The sequence below is a fragment of the Nelumbo lutea genome, chromosome 5, assembly GCF_056320005.1.
Source record: "Nelumbo lutea isolate HS-2025 chromosome 5, American lotus-T2T, whole genome shotgun sequence".
Taxonomy (NCBI): Eukaryota; Viridiplantae; Streptophyta; class Magnoliopsida; order Proteales; family Nelumbonaceae; genus Nelumbo; species Nelumbo lutea.
Window position 1 is genome coordinate 8,358,824 of NC_142688.1, and position 20,071 is coordinate 8,378,894.

General features: G+C 37.3%; 2 protein-coding genes across 4 annotated transcripts; one reads left to right on the plus strand and one right to left on the minus strand.

The window, feature by feature from the left end:
* Positions 1 to 1,108: 1,108 nt before the first annotated feature.
* LOC148850170 (uncharacterized) lies at positions 1,109 to 7,392 on the plus strand. Of its 3 annotated transcripts, none has more exons than XM_088945447.1 (10): positions 1,109 to 1,533; positions 1,711 to 1,855; positions 2,166 to 2,334; positions 2,513 to 2,768; positions 4,482 to 4,570; positions 5,624 to 5,806; positions 5,905 to 5,990; positions 6,093 to 6,256; positions 6,690 to 6,817; positions 6,909 to 7,392. In XM_088945447.1, exons 1-9 carry the CDS (start codon positions 1,314 to 1,316, stop codon positions 6,806 to 6,808), a joined length of 1,431 nt encoding a protein of 476 aa, XP_088801573.1. In that variant the 5' UTR covers positions 1,109 to 1,313; the 3' UTR covers positions 6,809 to 6,817; positions 6,909 to 7,392. The 3 variants fall into 3 exon arrangements, 2 of the variants coding, with proteins under 2 accessions (XP_088801573.1, XP_088801574.1); XM_088945448.1 differs by having other exon boundaries at positions 6,093 to 6,177; XR_016099379.1 differs by lacking the exons at positions 6,093 to 6,256; positions 6,909 to 7,392 and having other exon boundaries at positions 5,905 to 6,092.
* Positions 7,393 to 9,840: 2,448 nt separating this feature from the next.
* On the minus strand, positions 9,841 to 18,445 carry LOC148850171 (putative prolyl 4-hydroxylase 9). Its single transcript, XM_088945449.1, has 8 exons — positions 18,040 to 18,445; positions 17,831 to 17,947; positions 15,493 to 15,650; positions 14,320 to 14,422; positions 13,046 to 13,141; positions 12,485 to 12,550; positions 12,255 to 12,374; positions 9,841 to 10,163 (listed from the first exon to the last, which is right to left on the minus strand). The coding sequence occupies exons 1-8, from the start codon at positions 18,154 to 18,156 to the stop codon at positions 10,077 to 10,079; spliced, it is 864 nt and encodes a 287-aa protein (XP_088801575.1). The 5' UTR covers positions 18,157 to 18,445; the 3' UTR covers positions 9,841 to 10,076.
* Positions 18,446 to 20,071: the final 1,626 nt, after the last annotated feature.

Below are 20,071 nucleotides of genomic sequence, written 5' to 3' on the forward strand. Positions count from 1 at the left end.
AACAACCTACAAACAAAATCACATCTGCCCTCCATAGAATGTATCCCAAAAACGTTCCACAGCACCTCCCAACTGTTTATGGGAGATATTCTCAATGCACACTGAGATGTGCATGTGGGGCATTCTATGGGGGGCAGATGTAATCTCCCTACAAACTGTACCAAATGCCTTGGTATACTTGAATTGGGATCTCCTGCCAACAAAATAAATTCTAATACTCTACCAACTTGATCTGATAATGCATATTTCATTATAAAACTGGGGCTGTTATAAAAGTGGGACCTATCATGTATGAGATGTAGTATCAAATGATGTTGGTAGGGTGTTTGAATGTATCTTGTTAGCAGATGATACAAGCTCGGTATACTTGCTCTCTCAAAAATTGTTCTCATGGAAGTAGTCCCTATCATAAAATACCGATCAACATTCGTTCTCACGGGAATTTTTTATGGCAAAAAACTGATCCAACATGATCTGTGTCCACACATCTCACCATATGACATAGACCTACCATCCTGAGGTGTGGGGACATATCTCTTGAAAGAGGGTAACTGGATGGGAGGAGATCCAACTCTTGTCGGACTCTACTGGGCTCGGATCTGCTACCCACAGGACATAACAGTTGCGCATTGGAAATATCTTCTTTTTTATTCATAGGGAGATGTTCCCAATACACATGGCCGTGCTCAGTGGATAAGATGTGGGAACAGGCAGTGGGTAGCAGATCCTTACACATTACTTGTTCTCACATCACCCATGACACATAAAAGCTGTGCATTGGGGACATCTCCCTTGATGTCCTAATACACGGCGGCGGTTGTCTGTGGACATAGATGTGGGGAGACCGGATCTGCTAAACACAAAGGACGCCTCACACGCACATCTTACCGTGCATTATTCACGAGATGTTGCACGGTGGATGTAGCTGTGAGGCGCCCATGTGTGAGGAGATCCGGTCTCAGATGTGAGAACCAGTAGTGGATAGGAGATTCGGAGGCACTCTTGTCATGATGCCTCGGCTCGGCTCGGCTCGCTCGCTTCATCGCTTGAAGTTGAAGCTGGGTAAAGTGACGACTTACAGGTTATAGCTCTTCTGTACCTGAACAAATATGATTTAACAATCTTTCAATTGCGGAGCCATCTACACTGTCAAAAAATCTGGAGTGGAGCCAACCTCTCACCATCATTCGAATTCTTCCCCTCGGACCTAGGTCGCTCTGCACTCTGCAATCTCGATTATCATTGGCGCGGTTTTCTTCAATAGTTCTATTTGACATTGCATCTTCTGAGGTTTTGAGATCCAAACACCCTCAATGGGGGTTGTGATCGAGACCATCGTGTGGGAACCAAAACCTCACTTGTATATCTTCCTCTTCTGCATCTGTTTCCTCTCACTTTTCTTAACTCCGTATTTCTCGAAGAACTCTAGCAGGAAAACCGGTTTTCTCGAACTTGGTACCGTTTGGACCTCGATCCCAGCTTCATTTCTTCGTTTCCAGAGAAGTTTTTTGCTCGTCTATTCCCTTGCTTCAGGTCACTTCTTTATATCGTCATTTATTTCTTTCTATAAGTATCTATATTTTTTAAACCAAACTTGTCATGTTTACTGCAATTTTCACTAACGAGAATTCTTGGTTTTAGATGTCAAATGGTTTTACTAATCCTTTTCTTGTTGGGTAATTTCCTCTTGCTTGTAATTTTTTTCTCCAGTAATGGAAGGTCTGGGATCAGTCTTTGGGGAGTTTGAGTATGCATATTATGGTCTTAGCAAGGAGCAGATGGTAGCATCTCTATGTATTGGATCCGCTGCTTCTCTTCTTGTCGGCACTTCATTGGGCATACTTTCTGATGTGATGTGAGTAATCTCTTTATATATTCTTAAGTGCTACATCTCGGTTTCTGTAATTATCAGTTTGCATTCTGGTCCTGGAATGACACGAATGAAGAGTTATATTTCAAGCTTCTAAGATTACTTCATTTTTTTGAAATCAGCTATTACTAAACTTCTATATGTTGAAATGTTATCTTATTTTTCTAAAATTAGATAATGAGCAATGATGGAAGTGTGGTTTTACCAATCCTTTTGGTCTTTCTATTTTAATGTTTACTGAACTAAACAGCTCAAGCAAATTCTGACTGGTGAATCATTATTTACTTGTATGCAGAGGTCAAAAGAAAATCTGCCTGTTATTTTGCGTCCTTCACCTTTTGATTGGCATCTGGAAGACTGTTTTCACGCATCCAAGTTTTTGGATGACAAGCATTTGTTTATCTCTTGCTTCTTCAATATTTTCATTTGGTTTTGAGTCATGGATGGTTGTTGAACATGATAAGGTTTGTCTTAAAAAGTTTTATTCTTCAGTTTTCATTATACAAGGAAAATTGTTTGGGGCAGGCAATGCACCATTGTCAAGATAAAAGGAACTTGGCTGTTGGGTGACTGCCCACTTCACTAGCATGTCTAGGATAGCTGTCGTGCTCTTGCTTTAATGCATGTTTTCTTTCTTTGCAGCTAGGTCATCGGAAGGATTTATTGAGCGACACCTTTTGGCTAATGGCTTTTTATGAGTCTGTATCTCTTATTGGAAGCCAAGTGCTCACGAATTGGTTGATTGACAGTAATGCTGAGAAAAGAATTATCTTTCCTTCCACTGCTGTTGTATTCTTGGCAATGATGAGTATTATCTATATAGTTAAACTATGGAAAGAAAGCCCACCATTAGCAGCCATCGAGGGGTACAAAGTGTCCTCTGTATGTATTCTTGGTGGTAAGAATGCATATCCTCAGGGAGCTCTCCCATTCTTTCTTTAGTAAAGCAGAGTAAAAAGTAACAAATAGTTGAGTTGTGGAGACAATGTGATATATAAAGAAGGGAAGAATGTATATAACATATAAATGGTGCACTTATCATCACAAGAATAATGCTGTAGAGAGAGATTAGGTTTTTCACATGGTGTTCTGGACATCAAACCAAGACAAGCATCGTATAGTAAAAATATGGAAGTACTAAATAATATGTAAATATTATTGTGACGTTAACTTCTCAAAGAATATGAATTTCTCTGTCTTTTCTGTGAGCACATCTTGTAACTGATTCACTTGAAGCAACTTGATATACTTTTTTTATCACTATCTTGACTCTGCTAAACAATATAACTTGTATGTCTTTATAGAGATTCCAACTTTGTCAAAATTATTGGAACAATTGGCAAAACAATTTTTGCTTTCAGTAATAAATTTTGTTGTCTTTTCAATTTAGAAATTTCATTGTTTTTTGTCTTCAAAAATAAAGTTGTCAGTAAATGCTTCTTTCTTTTTCCATGTTCAAACCCTTTCATCTAGGGGTGCAAAAAGACTAGATCATGATCGAATTTGAATTCAAGTCTGATCCTTTCAGATATCCCTCTCTTGGATTTCTGGATCGGGTTGAAAAAACAAGATTCGTTTAAAAATCGATTTGTACTCGGATCACCCCTATCCGATCTGAAAGAATATGGCTGATATATATTCATATTATTTTTAAATATATTTATACTCCACTTTTGTAATTTGATTTTTTATATTATTTATGTTGTTTTGTAAAAAGACATGTATACCCTCATTTTATTTAAAATATAAATGAAAAAAATGGTTGAAAATATGCTTGTGTTTTTTTCTTTGTAAAGACTAGAGACTTTTTTTTCTGTTAATAATTTGTTAAATTTTACAGACCTATGGGTAATTAAACCGGATTGAATCAGATTCGTATATCCAACATCCTTGGTGAATTCAAATTCGGATTAATCTTTGTATGATCCACCGGGTCATCAGATCATATTGGATTCGGATATACCCTAATTCTAGTCCAATCCGGTCCGTTTGCATCCCTACTTCCATCCTCTCTCTCTCTCTCTCTCTCTCAATTATTTCCTTTCATGAGTTCTTATTGTCATGTCTCATGATGATATGTCCTCTCATGCTACTGAGACTTGTTGGAGTGTATTTTCATCCTCCTAGCGGTTGTAGTCATGGGTGGTTGAAAAGGGGAAAGGACCCTGGAGTGGAATACAGTCTGGGAGAAGCTTAGTTGTTGGGCCCACTGCTGTGCCATCCCATGGGATGGGGCATTTCTCTGTTACCCTGTACTGAGTTTTGTGAGCTGGAATCTTAAACTTTAGAGAAGACAATCTTCAAATTATAACATCCAGGGTATTTTTGTAATTTCTCTTTCTTGGGACATTGTTGGTGGCTCAAGGCCGTTGGGTTATTATTGTAATATTCAGTCTAAGACTGATTTAGTTTTTTTTTGGTACATCTTTTTCATCAATGAAAATATCAAAGAGTAATCAAATGAATGTTAAGAAAGCAAATAAGGAGAAATGCAGCCCTTGAAATATAGGGGTTGACACTCAATTGCACATATTTGCAGAAAGATAATTTGGACATACCATTTTTGTTGTATTTATAGTTGACTTGTTACATTGTTCCTTATGCTTGACAGATAAAAGGGTGTGGCTATTGGTGTGGTCACAAGCATGCCTTCAATTCTCTGTTATGGTTTTCTGGATTCTATGGGCACCGATTATAATGGTACTCTCTTGCAAGTGGACTTTGATATAATGTGCTCTCATTTCAAGTGATTGTTGTCTTATTTAATTCTTGCATTTTGGAGCTGGATCAAGTAGGAAGCATGCTAAAGTAATCTGGTAGAGAGCTCCTTACTTGCCCTTTAGCCTCTTTTAAAAATTATATTGTACTGGGGTTGCCCTATATTTTCCCACATGCCTATCTATAAACAGGAGATTGTTTTATGGATAGATTCTATAAACCCTGCTGGATGACTTCCCCTTATTTTAGGGGAACTTTGGGATGTGATACCAGAAATCCTGTCCCCATTTCTATATTATGCATAATGAAATGAAAAGTTTAGTAATACCTAATGTTGCTATTGTCAGTCCATGTATGTCAGCTTCTTTACTGGTCTGGCATCCCTTCCTGTTGTGGTATTTTAAGGAATCATTTCAGATGCATAATGTCAACTTCATATGATGTATAATCAGATGAAAATTAATGTCTCCAAAGCCTAACAATGACAATTATCAAAACCCATGTGTTTAGCACCTTTTCTGTTTATTTGTTTAACATATTAGGTTCAATTGCCATTTATCATTTGGATAGTTTTCTAAAAGCCAAATTTCAGTGCCTGCTGGTATTGTTGCACCACCTTAAAGGAGAATCGTTGGATATCTTAGATTTATAGGTTCTTCCCCTTGTAAAATATTAAAAGAAGCACCTTTTTCTCATTTCTTTTTTGTACGATTCATATACAAATAAAAGCCTGAATCTACTTATTATCTTGAAATCCACATTACATATTGGCAATTCATGCTCTATTTACCTGATACTTGCCAAAAAAGCTCCAATTAGCTGCGAGGATTTTGTACTCCCTGGAGACAATGCTGGGTGTATTCTCTACTGCCCATGAAGTAGAACATTCTTTTACATTATTCTTGCAGTTTATGTGGTAGAACGGGGAAGAAAATCAAAACAATAGATTCTGTGATATCTTTTTATTTGTGGCAGATCAACTTACAATAGTTTGTATGCTTCTAATTTCTTTACATTATTTTGGCCTGGTTTCAGGCTGATGGACGAAAAGTAAATCTAGGAATGATATATCCATGTCTGTTGGGTGCAAGAATGCTTGGAAGTACAACACTTCCATGGTTTTTTACTGGACCATCACCAGTTCGAACTGAGGATTGCCTGCTATTTGCATTCATTACCACAGGTTTTGTCTTGTCTGCAGTAGCTTATGATTACCAGGTATGGATGTAATGAATCCTATGTAGTAAAATCTGATCTAGTGCTGGAGCTAGGTGTTCACAAATCTGAAGTCTGAACTGTTTAATTTTGATTTGCAGGAAATCGGGTTCTTGGTAACCCTGTTTTGCTTATTCCATGTCTGTATTGGCCTGATTGTACCTTCACTAGCAAGATTGAGGACCATGTAAATAATATCAGGGTTTATCGTAATACTCTTATAAGATGTAACAAGTGATGCTTCTTTCTGGGAGTCTTAACATCTTGCCTTCTAACACCTTTTTTGCAGGTATGTACCAAATCACTTCCGTGGGGGGATGATAAGCCTGTCTGCTGCTTCTGCAAATGCAGCAGTTTTGTTTGTTCTGGTCCAAGTGCGTGCCTTTTTACCTAGAGGAACACTCGGGGAGAGGGGACATAGAGGGGACAAATGCAGCCCTACCTGTGCTGCAGGCATGCACTCAAAGTTAAAGTTTTGGGTCTATTTAATATCTCGGACTGAGGCAAAAAAGTTCAACGATTGGTGATGCTACCATGTAGACCTTCAAGCCATGAAAGCTTAATGGATTATTAGAACAATCTATTAAGCTATGTCGGAAAGATACGTCAAACTCAGAAGAATGTCCATAAATTGGGCAATTGTGATATGCAGAGAGATTTTTTAATCCATGGATCTCTGTGAGATTTGACCTGACAAACTGAGTGCATGTCTTTTATGTGGCACTAAACCTAATTGAATAGAAAAACATGCATGATTACGAGTGCATGTCTTCTATGTACCTTATGGTAGATGTGACGAATGGTTTCTTCCTGATCCTGGGTTTTCATGAAAGTTATCTAATGCAAGTATTTTTCCCTAACTGACCTCTTATTTTATTTTTTTCAGAGAGGCTACTACAGGAACATTGGGAATGCAGCAATGATGGCTTTTGCTGCTTTTGGTTTGTTCACTGCAGCTGGTTGCATGCATCTGCTGAAGCAGTGGGCGAAGCAATCTCACCATAACTGGCATAGGTCGTAGTTTGTACTCTTCTACAGACTAAATCTTCATGCTAGACCTGGAATACTGGATTCACACCCTCCTATTGCTGTTATCATTCATCAGAGGCTGATGGAAAGCAGTGAGGTAAAAAGGTTTTCCCTGAAATTTTTAGGGGAAAAAAAATCGGCTACGAGCTACCTCAGTAAAACTTCCGTCCAAATCCAAGTAGACGCATGGATGGCTTCAAACCTTTGGAGGGTAGGATGAATCAAAGCACGGTCATCTGGGAATGTATTGTAGCAACTCTAGTCGAAGGGATATTGCTATGATGTTGTTGGCCACAAAAAACATCTTGGTGCAACCGACAGCCACAATAGTATGGTAAGCTGTATCTAAGCATGTCGTCTCAGATTCTGAATGACCTTGTCAAGTAAAATAGAGTTACCCAGACAAGGCTCCACCATTCGTCCTTGTATTAAAAGTATATGGTTGGAAATTTGGAAATAGCATTTTTCAAGGGGTCATTTTTCTCTGAACTCGGAAGAATGGTGGAGCCTTGTCTGTGTGATGGGTATTTAGTTGCACTTTGTTTCCTTAATTCTCAAAAGAGGCGGTAGCTTGTTATAATGATCAAATATTGGGACAGCAGGCGAATTCGCTTCTGTGCCCCACAAAGCACAGAGACTGGATCTGCTCCTCACACCTAGCGCCTCACACGCATGTCTTGTCATGCATTGGGAATATCTCTCGTACTTATTAGTTATTATTCATTGGAGGTGTTCCCATGCACGGTGAATGTGCCTGTGAGGCGCCCATTTGTGAGGAGCAGATCCCATCACCAAAACACACTCCATACGCGCCCCACATGTTCGCATGTGGGGTGCCAATCTGAACTCCCAGCAAGCATGAAAATGCGGGTTTGAGCTTAAAGAAGCCACTTTGTGCCAAATAAAATAAAAATAAGGCATAGACTATAATTCGGTCAGATTTTAGCCAATCTGAAGTTTTTTTCATTTTTATAGAAAAGATCTTTATTCCAGGAATCAAAGAACAGAGGATATAGAGGAAAGACACACAATAAAGACTTAAAGAGGCAACGGACCCGAAAGCCACAGAAAACAACCACCACCTCTAAAAACAAAACATAGCTACTAAAGCCCTTAGTTGCGAATGCTTATTTTTAAGTACTTATTTTAGGTTGGAGCCAAACTAATAAACACTTTTGTGCATTTGGGGAAAAGGCCAAATAAATTATTATTCTAAAAAATCTCTTTTAAAGTTCAAACTTTTGGCTTTTTTAAGTGCTTTTTCTATAAGTGCTTAATGTGTTTTTGGCCCATCTTGGCTAGTCGGTAATTTTCAAAACACCTATACCAACTCCATTTGAAAGAAATGCTTTTTCATCATAATTATACATGTATTATCCATGTATATGTATATCTGTATGCATACACGTCGGACTTAGAAACTTATAATCCAAGTCCAAAATAATCAGATTGGATCGTCAGACTTTCAGATTCTGTTGACAGTTCTAGTCATGGTTTTTAAAACTGACCCGGAAACCAAACCAGTTAGGGTCCAGTTACTAGGTCGAACTGACAAATTTAAAAATTAAAAATGTTCAAACTGTTCAAACGATTAACCACCCAGGTCAACGGTTTACTGACCAAAATTAACAATTAAAAAAAAAATCCAATTTAAAAAAAAAAAACAGAAATGATCACCTGACCGGTTCCCAATTTTTCTGGTCCAACCATTCGATCCAATCCGGTTTTGAAAACCATGGTTCTAGCCAAAGGTTGTGTCCATATCCATTTTATGTCAGAATCCGAGTTCTTTAAAATGATGCCCAAAACCTCCTAAATAAATAAATGATGCTGTTGAAATTTTCTTTGCCATCTTCAGAAGGCAAGTTTATCAAGAGAATTCTGCATCGTACTGTTATACCATTGCTTTTTCTACCTAAAACGATATAGGTTGATCAATGGGGATTGACATACTACTGTTATTTGAAGCCGTTTATAGTTAAAACCAAGGTTCAAAGTATCGATACAAGGCAATACGCCAGTAGGGCGTATCGGCCTGTATTTTTTTTTTTTTTTTTCAAATCTGGTTCAGAGGGGCCGGTTTAAGACCAGTCTTCCCTTGAACCACTTGCCGACCCAAAACACCCCCTGTAAGGGAGTATCGGGAAGGCTCCAATATCAATACTTTGGACCTTGGTTAAAACAAGCATACCTTAAAAATGCATGTATAAGAGGCTTAGAAATGTCAAATTGATGCTTCTTGTAGAAACAGCAATCGTACCCAACACAACCTTAAAAGAGTTTCATGAACTTCATACAATAGTTTCCATTAAGAGGAAATAGAAAAATCCAATGTGGCCATTAGGTGTACCCCATTTGGATCCCAAACTAAAAACTGTACATAACCAATGTTGTCTTATGGCACTATGAGGATCAATTACTTTGTAGTTTGTACCTCCCTGTAGTTTAGATAAAAAACAAAGACCGCCGCCGATCTCCTCAGGTTTACCTAGTAACATTCTAACATCTCCTGCCTCTAGTTTGAGGTTTAGTATTCTTTTACAAACACCCTCTTTTATAATTCTTAAAATGAATAAATTAGCGTTAAGACAAAAATGAAAATTGAAAATAAATAAGTTAATGAAACAAATAAATTCGAGATCATAAAACTATATTTTGTATTTATATAAAAGGTTACGTTTACCAATTCCAAAATATTTCAGAGGCAAAAATGGTAATTTATTATTAAGGGCATTTCAGTAAAATGTCTTAATTGTCTCCATTAACAAACCCTCTTCCAAGATAAAAGAAATTAAATACGAAAACGGAACCCAAGAAGATAAATAAAAAGAAATAAACAGACCATTGTACACATTTAGGGGGTGTTCAAAACGTGGCTTTGGCTTTTTTTTTCTGGTTTTGAAAACAAAAACTCACTTTACACCACAATATGTAATGTTTTTAAAGGAGTAAAATTCTTTCTACCGGTATAAGCATGATGTGGCGTGTGATTTAAGGTAAAACTCCAATAAAGTGAAATACATCTGACATCGTTGTTAATTCCGTTTGTTGTAATTTAAATATTTTGTTTTTTGCACGGCTGTTCATACAAGAAATGAATTTTAATTATGTGGTTTGGACGGTGAAACAAACCATTCCCAGAAAACATTTCTGGGTTTATGGTTAGGCAAGAAAAAAAAAATCCTCGAAAAAAACACAAGTACACGCTAAATACCGCCCCTTTTTTAATAAATGCTATACCACCTTAGTCATCTTGTTCTTGATCTCTAATCCATTTTGTTGCCACCCACTTCTCCCCCTTAATCACTGGACAGCTTCCGTGAAGGGATGTCTGCATTATGCAACCAATGCTAAGATGGGGGGAAAGGTTAAACAAGAATTACAAGCAACCTATGCTACAAAGTTTGTTTGCTAACAAGATCATGGCATGTTAGTATAGACCATCTTGTGCAAGAAAATGAAGAAAAAATTCCTCTAAGCTTCCAAACCAATTTCCACAATCAATTACTAGAGGCATTAGAAACAAAATTTCCATAGCTGTTGACTCTGTAATTAGATAAAAGCGCATTATCAACTTCCAGAGAAAAGTAATTTCACTTGTAAGCATCAGGTGCAATGCACTAACCAATTAAAGTCGTATCTCCACAAATTGCTTTATTCATCCTTAACACACTGTTACTATCATCATCATCATCATCATCTAAGCATGACTTTGGCAGAAATGTGTATGCATAGATGGATAGATGGTAAAACTAGAAGGATGGGATCATAAATGAAGTCATACTAAGGAAGCTAGGAGTAGCTCGAATAGGTGATAAAATGAGACAAAGTAGACTGAAGTAATTTGATCACGTGCATAGAGACCATCTACAACACCAATTAGAAGAAGTGACATGTTACAAGTTGAAGGGGCTAGAAGAGCCAAGAGCAGACCAAAAGGGATTTAGGTGGTAGTAAGAAATGATTTAAGTGCCCATAATTTGATGATGGATATGGTACTGAACAGAATGGATTGGCGAAACAGGATTCATGTAGCCAACCCATAGTTGGGAATCATCATCATCTAAGCTCTGTCCCAACATTGGATATGATACTAAACAGAATAGAATGACCAAACTATACGAACTTAGATTATGATAGCATGCAGCTGAAATATAATGATAACCATCTTAGAGTGGATTACTTAGGTTGCATCAGACATATCATTACATTTGTACCTGTGGTTAAACCTGTTATCCGTCATGCAACAACCTTGAGGTCACAGGTTAAATCCTGGGTCATTAACTAAAAGGATGCCCCTCCCCCTGGAGGTAGTAGTTCAGCCACTCCAAAATAAAGCTATGTTTGCAGGATTATAAGAAGGCCACTTCGAAGCTGATTTCAATAAGCTGTTTCTAATGATGGAAGAGCATCCTTTGTGAAACAGCCGTTAGGAATTGCTTGGCTAGGATGTTTTTTTTACTTGTTGGTACCAAGGACTAATTAAGGATCAAAAGAGAGATAATAAGCCCAGTGCATGGTAAAATCTCAGGTTGACAAATGTGAGAATGCTGGTTTGAGCCTAAGAGAAACCGTTTTATGCAAAAACAAGATGTCAGAGGTTAGGTCTGTATCCAGGACAAGCATTGAGTAATAGACCTTCAAAGACAGAGAATATACCATATGTACAGCCACATCCAAGAAATGAAGCAGAGAATTGCTCACAAATGAGAGAAATAAACAAGCCCACAACCCAAGAACCAGTACAAAGTAGAGCACTAGCATGGAGTATGAGCTCCCCAAAACAAAGTATTCTCATACTCAGAGACCCCTCACCGGCTCACCTAGAGAACCATCTGATGATGAATTAGTGATTATTAGAAAAGGAAGTTTTGCCATAACTAAATCCATTAACCTAGCATGTCCCAACTCCCAGATTGAAAACAGTTGGAAAATGTTTTGAATCATCAGATCTTTTTAGGTTTTCAACTTCATAAACTAATAAAACCTACAACTTGTCTCATGTTAACAAAATATATGTTTCAACTTTTAAATTCAGAAGGCTATAGTTTAACTTTTAAAACACTAATTTTATGGCTAACAATTTCCATATGTAGTTCTTTAATGTTTTTTTTTTCTATTAAATGCTTATTGTTACTATCAATAACGATCAAAAGAAATCTAGCAACAAATTCTTTCACAAACCAAATCCAGAAATGTAAACCACAAGAAAACAAGCAAGTATTTCATATTTCCTAAAGATCTATGTTCAACACACCTTTGCAGACCATAATTGAAAACACTGAAAGCTCTTCTTTGTCTTGACTGTTCATGCAGTCAAGAATGGGAGTTCACAGTTCACACACATTTAAGATGCTTCACCTTGAAAACCCATATGGTTCAAAGAAAAAAAGGAAAATACCAATGAACAGAAGAAAAATACCTGATCAATTGTACCATTTGGGAATACTGAATAGAAAAGAAGCCCATCTCCTCTTCGTGGCTTCACTTTCAACCCAATACACTTTTTGTAATCATAGCCACCATCCATGTTCAAACCATTCTGCAAATCAAACACAAGCAATCATCTATTTAGGACTAATGAAATAAATGGAGGAACTGAAACAATAATTTATACCGACCACCCACACACATGATCCCTGATTATCTTACCTCAAAAGGGAACATGGTTTCCCCTCCTTCTTCAACATCAGATAGATACAATAGGAAAGAAGCAATCTGCATGAATTTGTCATGTTTGACGTTATAATTCTTAAGTAATATAAATTCATAAAATATAATATGCAAGCAGGTTATATTGGTTTTTCTGCAGGTAATAAATAAGAGGTTGGTTCTTCTGAATAAATGATCATGAGATATGGGGACTATTGACTGGGCATTGCATGTGAATTTTGATTAGAACTATGTTGCAACATTATCAATTGATAGTTTATGTTGGATGCATTTCCAAATATTTGGAAAAGTAAAATACCTCAAAACTAGAATAAAAAATGTTTGCATGTTAGGTGGATTCAAGACATATCTCACCCCCATAGGCATGTCTTATTGCACCAACAAAGAGAAATTTGGAGTAAAATGATGGGTCCAGGTATTATAGATGAATCATAACTCCACTCCCCCCGGAAGATAAAAATGCAAGGAAAATGGATAAATATGTTAAGCATAATTTCTGTACATCCTACCAGGCAACTGAGTTTGTTAGTTAGAATGTACCCTTTGGCTCTTTTGTGGGCCATATTCAGCCGGGTTGAACACATCATAGTGAGAATTATACTTCTGCCCAACCTCATAGCGCAGGATATTAAATGCCTGCAACATTGTGATATCCCCGTGTTACTCAGAGAAGTTTAGAATAGACCTGAAATAAAAGGTTAACTAATTCAAACCAAAGTAGAAACAAGTGACTGAATATAAGAATCATTAAAAAAACATAAAAGATACAAGTTCCAAATGGTGTTAGATTACATTCAAGAATAGGACCTTGCATCTTATTGTCTCCAATTTCATTTAATCACTTAGTTCAATCAATTGAATATATAACAACTATTTGACGTAGATTAGCTGAGTCAGTTATAATCTATTCTAACAACCAATGATCAATGCACTAATAGGATTTTAGGTGGCCTGGAAGCACGCATATCTTAAACTCTTTCTCTGATTAACCAATTAAGATGAAAAGAAAATACGGAGGTATGATTGTCCCTTCCTGTTCATTAGTGATCCCTGAGAAACAAGTGTCGAGTTACAACTTACTTCAATTAGCATAAAAGGTGGTGGAAAAGGATAGAGTAACCTTTTATCATGTACTAAAATTTTTTGTGTGCCACCAAACCATCTTCATTTAGTTGAAGAACTTAATCAATTCTTCCATCCTTTCTTGTTTGAGACAAACGCTAGAAATCACGAACATGGCAAATCAAATGTTGAACCACAACAAATTAACAAGAATTGACAGGAGCATTTCCACTAAGCAAGAAACAACCCCACTGGACCTAAGTACATAGTGATGACATCACAGTGACGATGAGGATGGCAATGAAATCATTAATCTAGTCCTAAAAACGGACTATTTTAATAGATTTTCAACATAGTAAGATTTCCACATTTTTCCTAGAATATAATGTTTTGTCGCTTGCTTGAAGATTTAAATAGCTTAGAAAAATTTTAAAGAAATATTTATTTGAATTGCAGTCAATGCATTCTTTCTGTTATCATTGGGTCTAAAGCCAAAAGGCATTTTTCCAGCACAAGTTGGGATGATATGGCAGAACCAGACTGTCCATTTGATTTCCAGACATTCCAGATGTCCCATCCCTATCTGAAAGGACAGCCTGGATTGACCATATCATCTGTCTACAAGGCCAAAATTGCACTAACTTCTCTACAGAACCTAATTCAGCTGGATTATATATATATATATATATGTGTGTGTGTGTGTGTGTGTGTGTGTGTGTTCAAAAGAAGTGCCTTTTTTTCTTAAAACATACCTCTCCATGGGTCCATGGAATCATTGTAACCTTTGCAATTTTTTGCTCAATGATGTCTAAGGTTCCAGTTTCATCTTCTGATGCACTAATAAATGTTCCTGAACTGTTATGAAAAAACACATGAGCCAACAACTACCAACTTATATAAAATGCATAAGTTTGATGCTTTAGCAAAATATATTACAGAACTAAAAACATTACTTGTTTCCATCAACATCAAACCTGTAATGGAAAAACTAGATACCATGCTGGAATCATGCTATTGATGTCTATTAGATAGCAGTAGAAGGCTTAGATAAATGTGACAATACGTGCAAAACTAGCACATAAGTAAATGATGGTGTGTTTATTTTTTGGCATCCAAAGTGAAGATCATTCCGATGGATCTCAGGATTTGCTAAATTGGTAATTGAAATCCTAGCTAGGGGAGGATGGGGAGCAACTCATTGGAATACTGCTTAGCCAGGTTATCCGTCTTCCTGTGGAATCTTTTGTTGTCTCTTGAGTCTTGTGCTGGGTTGCATCACTGGGTCTTTTTGATAACTGTCTTATACCTTCCTCTCTCCTTTATCACAAGCCTTTTGGGGGACAATAGGGTGAAGCCGGGAAGCATATTTTCCATGATTCAAGCTTATCCAATGAGAGGTTTTAGTAAACAAGCCATCTTCCATGAAACCTGGCCTAACCATTGTCTTCCAGTGCATTCAGAAAGAAGGAACCAACAGATTTTTTATGGCAGAGAATCATTGTGAATTCAATAATTGCAGGTATTGGGTGGAAAATATTCTCCTTGTCCCCAACTTATTGCTGGAATAAAATGTAGTAACTTCTGTAATGATTAGCAGAATATCCCACTCCTGTTGTTAAATTGCTGAATATATTGGTATACAAGTCACAATATCAGACCTTGTAGGCTGTTTGACTTTTGCATATAAGGTTGTGCTTATTTGTAATTTTTTCTTAATTAAAATCTGTCTGTTTATAGATTTCATCCCCCCTATTGAAGTATGAGAAAATTCAGTATTTAATTGCCTCAGTTTCTTTTAATGTATTTAAAATCTCTTGTGGAATAAATCTTGGTTGGTACCGTAGACAACCTCTGTGCCTATCTTGAAAATTACATGTTTATGGGCCCAACAGAAAAGGTACAGGCAAATAGTAAAAAGAAGTTACCTTGTTCTTATTCCTTTGGTGTTTTCAGCATTCTCTCCTTTTCGATAAGCTAACGATGATGGTTTAAGGTTGGCCCTTGCCATTTCAATTATGCGTTGGCATTGGTTTGCAGTGGCAAAATCAGGAAAATATAAAGCACGAGGTGCCCAGCTTAAAACCTACAGTAATAAGTTACAAGGCACAAAGATATAGTAAAATATGGCAGAAAAAATCCTACGAGTAGATTTTCTGGAAGAAGAATCAGACCTAGCTACTAGATAAACTAAAATGCAATCATGAGAACATAAAGGAAATTGCAACTACTAATACCAAATTAGATGAGAATGAGATGTGATGAATTCATCGCATGATTAAAATGGTTTTGGATAAAGGCATGAAGGTCTGATGTAAACCATGTAAAAAGTGAAGTAGTTCTAATACTCAAGGAGAAAAAAGGAAGATTCTTGAGGCTCCAAGCATAGCTGTCAGTTATGAAGGATATTTGGCATAATTCTAACTCTGGTACACACCAATGGGACTAATAACTCATTTGTTGAAACATTGACATGGAAACAAGAATAAGAGATCATAACAGAAGCTGGTTGCTGGTGACTCTCAGGCTTTTCTGTGGAAATAGATATGGCTCTCTCACGTTCCTTCTAAGGTCTCCTTCTTGGTTTGGACGGCAGCTCATGGTAAATGTCTCTCTAAAGATCAGCTGACCAAGAGAGGTTTGGTGCTGGACTCTCTGAACTGTGTCATGTGTAACAAGGAAGCCGAGTCTGTTGATCACCTGTTCATTCATTGTAATGCTGCTGAAAAACTATTCAGTCACTGCTGTTCCCTATTAAATGCCAGCTGGTATCTGCCTGATTTATTACTCTCATGGAAGTTGTCGGGCTTAAGTGGAAGAGACAAGGTGCTTTGGTATGCTATTCCTCATGTGGTGTGTTGGGTCTGTGGAAAGAAAGAAATGGAAGGATTTTTGAAGGAAAGTTTTGCTCTTTAGATGATGTGGTGGTTCAGGCTATAGCTACTCTGCATTCTTGGTTGTCTGCCAAAGATTTCTTCAAATATATCCCACATCAGCAGTATTTTGATCATGGCATTTTGTTTATCTAATGTCAAAGTTTGTGTTTTGTATTTAGCCTTGAGAGCCTAGCTTTTTTGGGTGGCTTCTCCGTAAGTCTGTATAGTTGCTGGCTGTACATGGAGCATACTGGATCGATATATGTTATTTGTTCATTACAGTATAACTTTAACACAATACCTTACTTCTTTCTCAAAAAAAGAGATGATAACAGAAGCAGCAAACAACTAAAAATTATTTAAGGGCCTTAAGACTATTAGAATACCTCCAACTCTGATACATATGAAAACTACAAATTCCTATAGGTAGATCCACTATTCAAATGTCATAGTAGAAATAGAAATGAAGAATAAGTAGTAGTCAAGTGGAACCATCCATATTCTACAGCTAAGATTAGCAAAATTTTACAAGACCATCCACCATCAGTTTTTTTTTTTTATTATTATTATTATTACCATCCAACATTAGTATTCACATTTTTCTATAAGTGTATTATGTATTACCATGAAGAGGGAAGCCCCCTCAGGGCCTCAAGGCATATACAAGGACTATAATAGAGTATCCTCAGATATCCTTTTCTTTTTTTCTCAAATACAACAATGGAATTATATATAAAGAACCTAATAGAGGATCATTAATGGATCAAATGTTTAAAATACGAAATGAATGTTTTTCTCCATGAGATGAAGACATGCAATATCTCTGTCCAAAGGAACAAGGAATTGGAAATACCACTAAGAACTACACCTTTAAGCCACAAATGCCAAAGGAAAAGGAATATATAGCGTAATGATAGAGAATCCGGATTCCGATACTTCCAAAAGACTGAAATAGGTAAAACAAAAAAGAAACAGAACATTCACTCTTATTGTTCAACAATGAGCTAAGGGCGACGTTGTGCTGAACAATATCATTCACCCCAACTTCAATTGATCAGTGGCCGGGGTCCAAAAGGAAAGTCGGAGAGAAGTTTAGAATGGTACATAGTACATATATAAATTAAGCTCCCTCCCTCCCTTCTCTCTTATTTATTTAGACAGCTAAGAATCAAAAGGGGAAAAAAGAATAATAAGAAAAATAAATTCAGAGGTTCAAAGAAAGAGAACCCGTAATCTAATAATGCAATATCTAGTGCATAAGTGAAGGAGTTCAAATTTGAAACTACAAATCCAATTCACTCCTGACCCGCTTTTAGCACATTAATCGTTGTATTCGTTACCAGCCTATCAAAAATGGTGATATAGGTGGTGGTTGGAGAAGGTTGAGCACCTGAAAGGGGATCGAATCAATAGAACTTTCCCCAGTATAGCCGTGTGGCATGGACTCGTACTCTTCATCATCGACTGATTCGAGTGTCCTCGAATTTGGTCGGAGGCTGGAAATGTCCTGCGAGTGTTCGATGGAAGAGTCAACCCAAAGCAATTCGGAACAGTGAGTTCCAAAGAATTCGATAACAAAGCAAAAGAAGAAGAAATTACCTGAGAGAGAAGCATGGCTCCGAAGAAGCCGGCAAGGAAAAAAACAGAGCATGAGAGGAAGACGACCGGCAACCCTACCTTTTTCCCGAGACTCCATGGTCTACCTTTGCCTTTCATCGCCGATGACCTTCAAACGCTGCGACTTTTGCTGAGTACAGCTTCCGACCGATCCAGAGAGGTCGGCCCTTTTTCTCTCTCCTTTTATGCCTTGCCGGTATAAATGAGCATATTCAAAAACCAGTCTACGTTTCGCAAGACTCGCTGAAACAAACGGCGGGAGGTTTTTTACCCTTTTTTTTTTTTCTACTCTTCAAAGTACAAAACTACCCATATTTGCATGGTATAATTGCAAAACGTGTTAATTAGCGTGTGCATTAGGGCCATGTTCTTCTAACTGTCAGGTATCACGTAACGAAGATGAAATTGCTTCAATTATAGGGGCATTTTAGTCATTCGATGGCTTCGTTTGGGCATTATGTTAGAGAAGAATAAAGTGAAAAAAAGGCCAAAGTCAGTTTCCATTTTGCAACTAGAATACTTGATGATGCTGCGTTGCTGTTGCAACGTTCATTGTCGTTAAAAGACTCTTTTACTTATAGTTGTGCCTAACTTTAGGGGTGCAGTCATTTATATATTTATTTCTTTATAAGAAAAGGTTGGGATTGTAATAATTTATGCCCCGCGATTTTATACTATCTTCCTGCGCCGATGGGCGATGGATGGATGGTATATTCCGTATCCAGGATTTTGTTTATCGCCACTTAATGATAAAAAACGAATACATCAGAGATAGGGGGGCTCCCCACTAGCGGCCCAACATGTACTAACATCTCAGCGTATATTAGGAGCATCTCCCGCTTTTACATCTGCGCCCCTTAAGGGGAGACCCTGTATTGAGAGTGACGGGATCTGCTCCTCACAAATGAGCGTCTCACATGCACATCCACCGTGCATTGGAAATATTTCCTGTGAATAATAACAAATAAGTACGGGAGATGTTTCTGATGTATGACAGAATGTGTGTGAGGTGCTTGTAAGGCACCAATTGTGAGGAGTAGATCCAGTCTCGTATTGAGAACATCTCTCGGTGATAGTATCAGACTTGATGATGTCATCATCGGGAGCTATTCCCAATACACGGCAGGGATATGCTGTAGAACGTTGTGAGGCACAGATCTGAACTTGCATCTCCCTATCACGTATTCATGTTCATAATTCTAATACACGGCTGAGAGTGGGAGGTGTTGCGGGAATTGAAATTTGTTCCTCACAACAATCTCACAGGTACATCCCACCATGTATGGGAACATCTCCCAAATACAATAACACATAAGTATAGGAGATGTTCTTAATACATGGTGGGATGTATCTGTGAGATCAGTGTGAAGCGCCCTATGTAAGGAGCATATCCGATCTCGTGTTGAGGGGCGCTTGTGGGATGCATTACCACCAAACAGCACATCCCAATCATGTATTGGGATCATCTCTCAATGAAGTACAAAAAAATGTTACCCACTGAAGATGTACATGCGGGGTGCACTCTCTGTGGGTGAGCATGTGAATTCAAATTCAAGGCACTGTAGTTTGTCTTATATGCCTTTCCATTTTTTTAATTATTACTGGTTTAATTATATAGTTCAATGGTGCAAGAAAATGAGTCTCGATTTGCTCCACCAAAATATGTTCTAATGGATGCATTTAGAAACAATGCAAATAAGTGTGAATGCAAATATGTAGACTGTAAAACGGTTCATATAAATTGCGAATTTTGATTAATTTTGCACTGACAATTTTACCTTCTTACCAAACAGATTTTTAATTGTAATGGATGTAAACATGAATTCTAATAAAGCATATTCTTTTTTTTATCAAAAACCCACTTGAATGCAAATTTACTTTTTTTTTATTGATGTAATTTTACATCTTATTATCAATGTAAATATGCATCGGTTTGTGATTTGTCAATGCATAAATGTAATGTTGCCAAACATAGGCAAAAGTGAATTAGAGTGTAAATTTACCCCGAACCGGG

What these genes read in the sequence shown, in the direction of transcription:
- LOC148850170 (XM_088945447.1), top strand. Translation starts at nt 1,314, where the DNA reads ATGGGGGTTGTGATCGAGACCATCGTGTGGGAACCAAAACCTCACTTG. An exon ending in TGGTTGTTGAACATGATAAG is followed by an intron (nt 2,335 to 2,512) that starts GTTTGTCTTAAA and finishes CTTTCTTTGCAG; the next exon opens with CTAGGTCATCGGAAGGATTT. An exon ending in CTCTGTATGTATTCTTGGTG is followed by an intron (nt 2,769 to 4,481) that starts GTAAGAATGCAT and finishes TATGCTTGACAG; the next exon opens with ATAAAAGGGTGTGGCTATTG.
- LOC148850171 (XM_088945449.1), bottom strand. Translation starts at nt 18,156, where the DNA reads ATGAAAGGCAAAGGTAGACCATGGAGTCTCGGGAAAAAGGTAGGGTTG. An exon ending in AAACCATGTTCCCTTTTGAG is followed by an intron (nt 12,375 to 12,484) that starts GTAAGATAATCA and finishes TTTGATTTGCAG; the next exon opens with AATGGTTTGAACATGGATGG. An exon ending in CAAATGGTACAATTGATCAG is followed by an intron (nt 10,164 to 12,254) that starts GTATTTTTCTTC and finishes TGCATAATGCAG; the next exon opens with ACATCCCTTCACGGAAGCTG.